At 46.8% G+C, this 12,701-nt stretch overlaps 2 protein-coding genes across 2 annotated transcripts in view; both read right to left on the bottom strand.

Annotated features, from left to right (window-relative positions):
• Positions 1 to 6,592, bottom strand: part of SERINC5 (serine incorporator 5) — a 55,371-nt gene extending 48,779 nt beyond the window's left edge. The window contains exon 1 of the mRNA XM_073584177.1: positions 6,326 to 6,592. Coding sequence (XP_073440278.1) covers positions 6,326 to 6,355 — 30 coding nt within the window. The 5' untranslated portion in view covers positions 6,356 to 6,592. The remainder of the gene's footprint in view (positions 1 to 6,325) is intronic.
• Positions 6,593 to 10,146: 3,554 nt separating this feature from the next.
• The window catches only part of CDK7 (cyclin dependent kinase 7), a 59,540-nt gene continuing 56,985 nt past the window's right edge, over positions 10,147 to 12,701 (bottom strand). The window contains exon 12 of the mRNA XM_073584178.1: positions 10,147 to 12,673. Coding sequence (XP_073440279.1) covers positions 12,645 to 12,673 — 29 coding nt within the window. The 3' untranslated portion in view covers positions 10,147 to 12,644. The remainder of the gene's footprint in view (positions 12,674 to 12,701) is intronic.

Here is a 12,701-nt window from a genome sequence, read left to right on the forward strand (position 1 = left end):
CGCACCGAAAGCAACAAATATGAATATCTCTGCACTGGAGTGGTGCAACGTAAAATGAAAATGAGTGGCAGAATGAGGGGAGCTCAGAGATTTTCTTTTTACAAAGTATTTAACTATTTTTTTTTTAAGGAAGTGACAGATATTCTTATACGGTTTATGTCTGGCCACTTTCTTCGGAGTGCGCCAAGTTTATTATATTTTTTTAGATGCTTTTGTGCTTACATCAACAGCGCTGAAAGCGGTCTCTAAAAGGGTCGTGATTACTAAAAGTTGGAAAATTACAAAATTAATTTAGGACTTACATAATTTTTAGACACTATCGGTGCACATTACAGCAGCCATGAAGGGGGCTCCATTTTTTACAGTTTTGATGCATTCAAGATCCTACTGATCCATCTGCCCAACGGCTTACAATGCAGTACTACAAAGTGATAGTAATGTGAAGTCTACCAACATCTCTCTAGCTTATCCAGCATGACCCCCTTCATGTACACTGTACTTTGCGTCACTTTTTGTTCATGCTGACGCATTTTAAGCTATGCCGGATTTTCCTATACGTCAAGACCCTTCATTGTATGAGCCAAAAATAATCCTCTAAAACTTGTGGGATACATTAGGTGTCAAATTTTGGTGCACTTTTTTATGAGGTCTGTGCACAAAATCTGCCCCATAGTCTTCCCAAACCCTTTCCAGCAGAATCTCCTGGGTATATAGAAGCGGTGGGGATTTCTAGGTAAAAGAAGAAAGAAATTGTCTAAGATCATTAGTCATTGCAGAGATTCACTCGTTAACATCAGATTCGCTCTTTAGTAGAAAAAATAATCTAATAATTACATCCAGGGCTGCAGAGGAATTTCTCGTTCCCCGAGGTTTTCTTGAGGACTTGTCAGCATTTTGTAAACAGATCCAGACCTTCGTCGTTAAAAAATGTCCATAACATTCCGAATAGTTAGGAAAAAGCTGTGAGAACCTAATATTCTATTTATTATTGGATGCCTCCCACATCTAAAGGGAGCGATACCAGCAAGAAAATTAGATTGTTAATTGAAAAGTACCATCAGAAAACGCCCTATTATTAAAAACAGGTTTTTTTTTTTGGGGGGGGGGGGGGTTTAAATATTTTGGCCAATGTTTATTTTTCCCCAATAGCACTTCCCCTTGAAAGAACCTGCCAATTTAACAGCAATAACTTTATCCAGCCAATGACAAACTCTGATCATCATAAACAAAGTCGCCATGTTTGAATAGTTTCGTCCGTGAACAATCTTTCCTAGATAGGCCCGCTTGTCCTCTTCACGTCATTGTTTGACCAAGTTGAATGACTGTGATGACCAACATGAGAGACAGCATCATACAGTTATTCTGCCATTGCCAGATATACGATATTTAGCCACAGTAGAGTCATCTTCACCAGGAAAGGCTACTTATCCGCAGACAGCCGTTTTGGAGCTTTTGCCCCTCATCTTTACAGACCAGGGTACTGGTTGGTTGGGCGAGAGGTCTTTGACAGATCTAGGTGGTTCTGTTTCTCAATGAGGAGATGGACCTAGAGGACCGACAGGGAGAGCAATGCTCCAAATACACTGGTGTGCACGAGGCTTTGCAATCCTAATGTAAACTCAGCCACGCCGAGCTCCATGACTCACGTTATCACAATGTTGTCATTTGGTTTCACTCGGAGGTAAATTGCCATTTCGGTCATTTATTTTCTTGTGGTTTGTAAGTTTCTCTCTATCATCAGATAACAGATTTAGAAAATGACTTCTAGAAGCCTAGGTTCTTACTATTGCACTATTTATTCCTTTAGTAGTCCTCCCGAGTTCGGTGCACTCCTGCACACCATTTCTGGTGGTTCCATGACTGATCCGTACAGAAATAATGGATCCCGTCCAACTTAATGGAATCCCAGCAGTTTTGATTCCAAAGAAATAAAATCTGCCATTAACGAGTCGCTGATAACACTAGAGGACACTAGACTCCATTCAAAGCACAGAAATTCAGAAGAATTTTATCTTGTGTGTTCCTTTGAGGGGCTTTTATACTTTGGCCTTTGACAAACACAACCCGGTCTCCTGCCGATATCTGTAGTGAGAGTAACTATTGTCTCTGCATAGTTTCTATTATCGTTACGTAAATGGGCAAACCTGTACAGGAATTTTCCCATGGAAGGTCTGATGGTTTATAAAGGTTAGCAACTCTTTAAATAGTAATTACTATGGCCGGCAGTCAGAGTGATCGGATATCACATACATTTCACGTTCCCAGCTGTTGTCCTGCAGAACCAGTAGTAGCCAAAGACAGAGGCCTGTAGCCTATTATTGACCTCCAGGCTGTCCACAGAACAGTCTTTAGCCCCCATACACGTTAGACCAGACATGGGCAAAGTGCGGCCCTTTGGCTGTTACGCTGCTGTCCATGGACTAGGACAGCCAAAGGCTACAGTGATTACAGTATGCAGTGGCATCCTGCACCACACAGTTGCCCCCTGCCCGATGTCTCACTTTCACCGGTAGCTGAATCCTCGGGACGCAGATACCAGTGAATACAATGATTGAACAGGGAGTCCCCAGCTCCCTCTTCCATCATTGAGCCTTTGCGTCTCAGTGTACAGCAGCCACAATGACATCCCTACATTGCGCTAGCTGAAAACAGCGCAGAACAGAGCAGCAAAGGAATGGGGTTAAGTGAGTTTTTTTTTTGCATAATTTTGTAAGTGGCGGGGATGAAGCTGTGAAGGGACATCATTCTGACTGGGGTGCTGTGGGAGGACATATTACTATGTGGGGGGTTTGTTCTGAAATAATACTGTGGGGGGGGCTTTGTTGTGACACAGTACTGTGTAAGGAGACATCATATTGTGTGTGGAGACTGTGGGGCATCACACTGTAATGTTGTACTGGAGGATGTTGATCAAGATACAAGGGCTGAATAACATGAACAATATGATTTACTGCGTCATATAAACTTTATAAAAAGCAGTAAGTTATATAACTGGATGCTACAGCCAAGAATACAAGTTATAATAAGCTCTATTATTATAATATTTATAAGTTCCTTCAATCTGAAAAACATCTCGGACGCCTCGATTATTATTATTTTTTTTTTTTTTTTTTTTTTTTACAGACGGGGCAAAAAAGTGCCCTATTTTTACGGACGGTCCTGGAATTTCTTAACGGATGACAACTAGAATGCCTGTCCTATAACCTCAGAGCTCTCTTCTAAAAATGGTGCCTCTCTGGCATTACAGTCAGCCCTGAGTTGCAATACCAGACAATGCCCATAGACAAGGGTGGCGCTGTTTCTGGAATCCATTTTTGCTACTCTTATAAAACTCCAATAAGAGTGATTGGAAATCTGATTTTAAAGGAAGGAAAGTAGCGGCCCACCCTAAGCCAAGGACGGGCAGATGTTCCACCAGCGGTTTTGGGGAGGCACGCGACTACAGTTTCCTCCACAGCTTTATGTAAGCTGACGTTTTCTAGGCTTGGATTCATTTTCCCACACACTGACAATAGTTACAATGTGAATACACGACAGCGGCATGTACTGTACAGTGATCGCAAAGACTGAAGCCGGAGCTCACAAAGAAAATGGGAGTGATGTCAGTCCTCCGCACCGAGCCAAAACAATACTGGACGGCCTCCAAGAAAACGAAGATGAGACTTGTGTTGTCACTGATACAAAGGAGCAGAAACTTCGACAAAGACAAACAAATGATACAATGGAGGCAGACATGTGGGCGATAATGGATGGGAAGGAGGGGGACAGTCTGGATGAGGCTTTACAGACAATTAAATCGTTCGTATTTATATTTTGGACCCTGTCTGGCCATACGGGGGTCCCAGCGGTCTTCTACGACAGCCTCATAGGAACTCTGTGCTCTGATGTACAGGGAACAGCTATGGGGCCACCGCCGCTCCCAAAAGTCCTTTTCTGCGCTGGCATCATGTTCACACAGCAGACTGCCGCAGGCAATCATCGGTCTTAGGCCGGGCTTAGAGGGCTATATTTCACGGTCCGTATACGGACTACATTGCCCGGACTGACTGCGGGACCCCTGACCTAAACTGCCAGCGCTATGTATATGGCTGTAAGGTTAGGTCCAGACGTCCGCCATCAGTGCGGCCATTACATATAGGCGGAGGATTCAGGAGAACACAGCCCACCACTATCTATTGTGAATGAGGCCCCGCTCACACTGCTGAGGTCAGTGATTGGCTGCAGCACTCACGTTCCTCTCTGCGGCACAGTAATATAGACAAGTAGAGAGTACAGAATTTAGCAGGTAATGGTCCATCTACTCTGGCTGATCGTCTATATTCCAGCAGTTTTGCCGGTCTGCGATGGAAATCACTGAGCACCATACTCTGCACTGCAATTGACAATGAAGAGGACGGCGGCCGCGCATGCACAGCTCTGCTGCGCTCAGGACGGGGCTGCCGAGCCAAGTTCCCATATTACAGGGCACCGTTCTTTGGGAGAGTTCTCCACCAAGAGCAGGCTTTTTTGCAGCCTTTTGACAGGATTTGCTCCAAACTAGGCACTGTCCAATCAAAATCTCCTTCATCACAGTGGCATGCACCTTTTTTATTCCTATGTTTTTATTTTATTTTGTCACCAAGAATTTTTCTAAATCTCTTCAGGGAAAAAAAACTAAATGAAAAGTGAATATGCGTTTTACAAATGTTTTGGGGAATTTTAGAGCGGATTCACTACAAATGAAAAAAAAATCTTCGAAAAAACATTGTGGATCCAGCCTTACAGTAGGGATTTTTTTGCCTCTTTCACACTTCAGTTTTTTACAATCAGTCACAATCCGCCAGGTTTTTAAAAAAACGGATCCTCAATTTTTTTTTGAGGATCCGTTTTTTTTCCCCATTGACTTGCATTAATGGCGGATTGTGACGGATTGCTGTCCGTTGCTTTTGAGGATCCGCCAAAAATTGTTGTCCGTCACCATCCTCAAAGATTTCAAAACGGAGCTTGTAACGTTTTTTGCTCTGGCGGATCCTCCAGACACTCATCTCTCACTCATCTCTCTCCCGGCCAGCGTTTACTTTAAATTTCCTCATTTTCAGGATCCGTCCAAAAACGGATCCTGTGCCATCCGTTCACATCAGTTAACTACGGATCCGCTTGTCTGACTTTTTGGCGGATTTGAACTGATGCAAAAAACTGAAGTGTGAAAGAGGCCTTAGAAAATAAATGGAGCCGCAGTGACCACAATTTTATGTCCAGTGAAGCCCACGCGGACAGGTAACAGGGGGTGTACGGAAATAAAACAAATCTCTGGACATGAAGCTGCCCCGAGACAAGCTCCTGGAGATCAGGGTACTATAGCCGTGATCAGTGTTTCGCAGGAGGTCTTGCCACCTCTGGGGCTGACTTTGCCAGTGGAAGGTAGACCTTGCATAATATCACATGGGGGCTATTCTTCTTTGTTTTGGCACATAGAGAGGTCATCCTCCACAGCAGGTAATGCGGGCAGGGGAGGCCACGGCGGACCAGTAGGGCAGGGGTGGAACGCAGGACCAGTTGGGCAAGGGGAGGCCACGCCGGACCAGTAGGGCAGGGGTGGAACGCAGGACCAGTTGGGCAAGGGGAGGCCACGCCGGACCAGTTGGGCAAGGGGAGGCCACGCCGGACCAGTTGGGCAAGGGGAGGCCACGCCGGACCAGTTGGGCAAGGGGAGGCCACGCCGGACCAGTTGGGCAAGGGGAGGCCACGCCGGACCAGTTGGGCAGGCTTGGAATGCATAAGACCAGTCAATTAAGGAATATGATGTAAGTATAGTGTCTGAATGTACCAAATGTATGAAAGTAAGAGTGCAAGAAAATGTGAAAACCATTATCAGACATTGACAGATAAGGGAATCGCAGCGTCCGTAAAAACCGTTGATCTTAAAATTTTAAGGGCGAGCATTCATTTTTTGGCTGGAAGGATGGCCAACAACCCCCATCAGACGCACCGCAGAACAAACTGGAGCTGGTCATGCAGGAATAATAACACTTGAGATTGTGTCTATTGGCCTCACTGAGCACTGGATGGGAGCAGAGCGGTATTACAGCTCATCATTCACCATGAGTGGTAAGAATATTTACCCCAGCATTGTCAGCCATGATGCCACTTACTCCAGATGGAATATTCCCATCGAGAAATCAGTGAGGAGGAAGTTGTTTCATTCTCATTCAGTGTCTGAGAAGTATCATAACCCCATCACCAGATCCGGGGACTGTGACTGCCCTCCCCGCTGTGTGTCTGAGGCCGGCAGCTGGGCACCTTGGCCCTGCCATGCTGGGAGCAGTAGTCCTGGTGAGACTCTTACCTGCCGGGCGCAGCATCCAGCAGCAGACATGGTCCTGGCTCAGGGAGACAATGGCTGCGGCGGGCAGAGGAGCGGACCGTCTCCCCGAGGCCCCTTCGTGTCTCCGATAGGGCTGTCGGCCGTACACTCCCCGTGTACTATGCGGGTCTCCCGGTGTGTGACTCCGGCTCAGTGTCCCGGGGTAACCCGCGGGCTGTGCTGCTCCAGGACCCCGGTGCCAGGAGGATAATGAGCAGCCGCAGTTTCCGCTGTCGTCAGCGGGGCAGGAGGATCGGAGGACGGGCCAGACCGTGTCACCACCCGGGACACATGGAGCAGCCCACTCCACGGGACACTGACAGCTGGGGCTCTGTGGCGAAACACGGAGCTGCCCACGATACATACACAGGACCGGGGAGTACGGCGGGGTGTCGTACGGTGATACACAGGAGTACGGCGGGGTGTCGTACGGTGATACACAGGAGTACGGCGGGGTGTCGTACGGTGATACACAGGAGTACGGCGGGGTGTCGTACGGTGATACACAGGAGTACGGCGGGGTGTCGTACGGTGATACACAGGAGTACGGCGGGGTGTCGTACGGTGATACACAGGAGTACGGCGGGGTGTCGTACGGTGATACACAGGAGTACGGCGGGGTGTCGTACGGTGATACACAGGAGTACGGCGGGGTGTCGTGCGGTGATACACAGGAGTACGGCGGAGTGTCGTGCGGTGATACACAGGAGTACGGCGGGGTGTCGTGCGGTGATACACAGGAGTACGGCGGGGTGTCGTGCGGTGATACACAGGAGTACGGTGGGGTGTCGTATGGTGATACACAGGAGTACGGCGGGGTGTTGTATGGTGATACACAGGAGTACGGCGGGGTGTCGTGCGGTGATACACAGGAGTACAGCGGGGTGTTGTATGGTGATACTGTGGGGTGTCGTGCGGTAATACACAGGAGTACGGCGGGGTGTCGTATGGTGATACACGAGTACGGCGGAGTGTCGTATGGTGATACACAGGAGTACGGCGGGGTGTCGTGCGGTGATACACGAGTACGGCGGAGTGTCGTATGGTGATACACAGGAGTACGGCGGGGTGTCGTATGGTGATACACGAGTACGGCGGAGTGTCGTATGGTGATACACAGGAGTACGGCGGGGTGTCGTGCGGTGATACACGGGAGTACGGCGGGGTGTCGTGCGGTGATACACGGGAGTACGGCGGGGTGTCGTATGGTGATACACGGGAGTACGGCGGGGTATCGTGCGGTAATACACGGGAGTACGGCGGGGTGTCGTGCGGTGATACACAGGAGTACGGCGGGGTGTCGTATGGTGATACACAGGAGTACGGCGGGGTGTCGTGCGGTGATACACAGGAGTACGGCGGGGTGTTGTATGGTGATACACAGGAGTACAGAGGGGTGTTGTATGGTGATACACAGCAGTACAGAGGGGTGTTGTGCGGTAATACACAGGAGTACAGCAGGGTGTTGTATGGTGATACACAGGAGTACAGCGGGGTGTTGTATGGTGATACACAGTGCAGCGGGGTGTTGTGCGGTAATACACAGGAGTACAGCGGGGTGTCGTGTGGCGATACACCAGTACAGCAGGGTGTCGTATGGTGATGCAGAGGAGTACAGCGGGGTGTTGTGTGGCAATACACCAGTACAGCGGGGTGTTGTATGGTAATACACCAGTACAGCGGGGTGTTGTGCAGTAATACAGCAGGTGATACACATACTGCCGGGTGTTGTATGGTAATACACTAGTACAGTCGTGTGTTGTATGATAATACACCAGTACAGCAGGTGATACACACGTACAGTGGTGTGTTGTATGGTAATACACAAGTACAGTGGGGTGTTGTATGGTAATACACCAGTACAGCGGGGTGTTGTATCGTAATACACCAGTTCAGCTGGGTGTTGTATCGTAATACACCAGTACAGAGGGGTGTTGTATGGTAATACACCAGTACAGCTGGGTGTTGTATCGTAATACACCAGTTCAGCTGGGTGTTGTATCGTAATACACCAGTTCAGCTGGGTGTTGTATGGTAATACACCAGTACAGAGGGGTGTTGTGCGGTAATACACAGGAGTACAGCGGGGTGTTGTGCGGTAATACACAGGAGTACAGCGGGGTGTCGTGCGGTGATACACAGGAGTACAGCGGGGTGTCGTGCGGTGATACACAGGAGTACAGCGGGGAGTTGTGTGGTGATACCAGTACAGTGGGATGTTGTATGGTAATTCACTTGAGTACAGCGGGGTGTTGTGTGGTGATACCAGTATAGAGGGGTGTTGTATGGTAGTACAGCAGGTGATACACACGTACAGTGGTGTGTTGTATGGTAATACATCAGTGCAGCGGGGTGTTGTGCAGTAATACACCAGTAGAGCAGGTGATACACACACACTGCGGGGCATTGTGCGTTGATACACAGGAGTACAGCGGGGTGTTGTGTGGTAATACACCAGTACAGCAGGTGATACACACATACTGCGGGGTGTTGTATGGTAATACACCAGTACAGCGGGGTGTTGTGCAGTAATACACAAGTACAGTGTGGTGTTGTATGGTAATACAACGCCCCGCTGTACTGGTGTATCGTAATACACCAGTTCAGCTGGGTGTCGTATGGTAATACACCAGTACAGAGAGGTGTTGTGTGGTGATACCACTACAGCGGGATGTTGTATGGTAATTCACTTGAGTACAGCTGGGTGTTGTATGATAATACACCAGTACAGCGGGGTGTTGTATGGTAATACACCAGTACAGCAGGGTGTTGTGCGGTAATACACCAGTAGAGCAGGTGATACACACATACTGCGGGGCATTGTGCATTGATACACAGGAGTACAGCAGAGTGTTGTGCGATAATACACCAGTACAGCATGTGATACTCACATACTGCGGGGTATCGTGCGTTGATACACAGGAGTACAGCAGGGTGTTATGCAGTCATTTGTTGCAAAATTAACTATTTGGACCAGTTTATAATTACCTTCATCTTTACCAAAGCCCCAGTTCCAGCTGCTGAAAACCAGCCGTAAAGCGTAATGCTACCTCCACCATGCATCACTGTGGGTATGATGCTCTTTGGATGATGGAGTGTTGGCTTTGCCCCAAATATACCTTTTGGATTTATGGCTAAGAAGTTCAACCTCATCAGACTAACATATTTTCTCCACTTGCTTTTGGCAGACTTGATGTGGGTTTTGGTAAAACATAACCAGGCTTGGATGTTTTACTTTGTAAGAAAATGCTTCCTGCTTGCAAACTTACCCTAGAGGCCAGAAATATGAAGAATATGGGAGATTGCCATCACATGCAGTATATTTATTTAATGTTGCTGTAGGCGTCTTGGCAGCCTTCTTGCCCAATTTTTTTTCTTGCCGTTTCCATCTTTTTTTGAGGGACGTCCATTTCTAGGTAATGTCACTTATGTCAAGTTTAACTCGCTTCTTGATGACATCTTCAGTCTTCCATGGTATATCTAATGCCTTGGACATTTTTTTTGTACCCTTATCCGGACTGATGACTTTCAATAATGACATCCTTTGCTGTGTTGTAAATTGTTTACTGACCATGGCATTTACTGTAAAACGCAACCAAGAAAGTGTCAGGAAAATCCTCCGAGCGCAGCTAAACTTTGTGACATTGTACAGTGGGGTGTTGTGTAGTGATACATGGTGCAGCCCCATATACGTGCACATACCTCTGCCGTCTCCGTGAGAAGCATTGCTACAAGGGCAGAGTAAGGTGTATCGGCATGCACAGTATTGGTAAAGCATAAAATAATGCACACAGGCACGTCAGTATAAGAAATGGTTACATTTAATGAGGCAATAACATGTCACCCTGGTCAAGTGGTACTTGGCATCCACCAAATACACGAGGGAGACGTACGGTCCGTTAGCTTATGAAAAGGATGGAGTATGAAAACAAGGATTCCCCAAATAGCAGACAGAAGCGACATGTCATGGACTAATGTGGTCTGGAAAGGCCTTTTCTTTGCGGTCGGTCCCTGCTGTTCGGCTCATTTAAGCTATTTCAACTCCAGATAAAGAGGAGGAAGCCCAGAGCTAGGGAGTCACATTTCACCATGGCCCGGCTCTGAGAAGTGCTCATTCACACAGATCCCTGACCTCACAACGGCAGGGCCAGCCATTTGCATTTCCACTGAATGTGTATATTGTTCCGGGCACAAAGGAAAACGCATTTGTTGCGGGTGGATAACAAGAGCTGGTGCATTAATGATCCGGCACGGGGGTCGTAATGGTACAGTCACATATCATTTGTTCTGCGGTTTTATCCAACAAGCACCAGATGGTACAATTAGGCATGAAGAAGAAAAATATTCACAGTGGTGGGTCAGAGATGGGGACACTGGCACAGGGCGGGTGATGGCAGCCAAAATCCATCTCACACGCAAGAGGTCAATAAAGGCACAACTTTATAGCAACAGAACGTCTCAATGGCAAACATATGTGTTCATGGAGACGTCATCCTGTGGGACCGCAGCCTCCAAGAATCAGGAAAAACTGGAGATAGAATGTGCCGCTCATGACATGGCTACAACCACACATCCTGAAAACGGCACTAAAACAGACTTTGAATGTATATGGTGTCTGAACATGGCCATAACTAGTCACCTATACCTTTCGGCAGGATGGTGGAAACCAATGGAGATTGTAATCTTTTATAGGTGATGTTACCCAGTACAAACATTATTAAACGAGAAGCATAAAAATAGACTTTGACAAAGGATCAATTACTTTTTAAACTAGAACGTCCTCTCCCCCCATTCAGAAATCAGAAGTTTTGGTCCATCACGTCTTCTGCCTCCGGTGTCATCGGCCCTTTGTCCCAACTAAAATATTGGATTCCAGAGTACAGAAAGCTCCATTAGAAGATCCAAAGGCCAGTTTCACCCTTCTGACATTAATCCTCCAGAGTAGAGATCATTCACAGTTCTCCTGACCAGAACGCAGCTTTGTAGAAGACTACGAGTCTGAGGAGGAGACCTGTGGTTGTCTATATTTCACGATTTGTCAGACGTGTAGAGGTATTCCCCAGGATGGACCACAGTGATGTCTGGAGTGACGGCCAAGCATGGGCGGTGCTGCTCCATTCCATGTATGTGTCTGATGGGAAGAGCCAAGTGCTGTTCTCCACCATCTGATAGTCCCATAGACTCTGAGTGAAGCAGCACCGCACATTAGAGATGCAATTGTGCAGTCAGAAGAGGGGAAAAAATGCAGCAATACAGTCTCTTTTTACTGATCAGTGGAGACAATCACCTATTCTGTGGATCTCTTTTAATAGGTCATAAGTAAAGCCATTTATATGATGAGACATCAAAGGAGCATAATTGTTAAAAATGCTCGTCTTGCCGTGTAAACAGGCAGCCAACAAAGATTATAAAAAAAAAAGTTCGCGGTAGTGCATCATTCTGGATAAACAGGACTCGCGATGCTGAAACCTATGGCAGCCTCTACGCTTTGTGCACAGTCTTGTATAGATTGCCCAGTGCACGCCGTTTACTTCGCTCTGCCAGTATAGACAGGCATTTAAATGGTAAAAGGTTTCCCAGTCGTATGATGCTGCCGACCTCTCCGCGTAAATGGACCCCTAGACTATAGGACAGTCTGCACACAAATACCTCAACAGCGATACCTTTTCCACAATATTTCATGACCCATTAATAAACAGCTTGTCACAAAGTAATAAGTAGATTATGCCAGTATCAATGATACAAAGTAATGCTCTCATCAGTTAATATAAAACACGAGTTCCCGCATTCTCTCTGCCTTTGTAGACAGTCGTCACCGGACTGCGAGGACGTAACGCGCGATCTCCAGAGAGAGGGGACATTATTTGTAGAGGTCACACTTCACATCGCACTCTACAGTAATATCAGAGGAATGGAGGAGAGGAGCTTAGGGGTGTATTTTATACATTTACAGCTTCTATAAGGTAGGACTTCTGCTGCATTTCCAGGGCTCAGAGGGAAGTTTTACTACAGCAGACTTAATGGCCGTTCCAGTAAACTGCACCTCTAACCAGATTCATAACTTGTAAAAAGAAAGTAATAATAATCTACATAATTAGATTTATGAATCTTTTGATTAGAGATGTTTATACAGTTTGGCGATAGTTAAAAAAAAAAATATATATATTGTTACTATAAACAGTGGGAAAAACTATTATACAGTATATTACAGAGTTGATCTTCTCATCCGGTATGTGTCGATGTCCAAAGATTGAAGTGGTTTGTAATAGCAGCAATTATTCTCCGTAATATCAGCGCGCCTTCAGAAGCTCAACTTTTTTACAATGTCCTCTGGAAAAAGAAAAAAAAAAAAAAAGGT

The sequence above is a fragment of the Dendrobates tinctorius genome, unplaced genomic scaffold (assembly GCF_039654945.1).
Source record: "Dendrobates tinctorius isolate UK_male_01 unplaced genomic scaffold, ASM3965494v1 ptg000083l, whole genome shotgun sequence".
Taxonomy (NCBI): domain Eukaryota; kingdom Metazoa; phylum Chordata; class Amphibia; order Anura; family Dendrobatidae; genus Dendrobates; species Dendrobates tinctorius.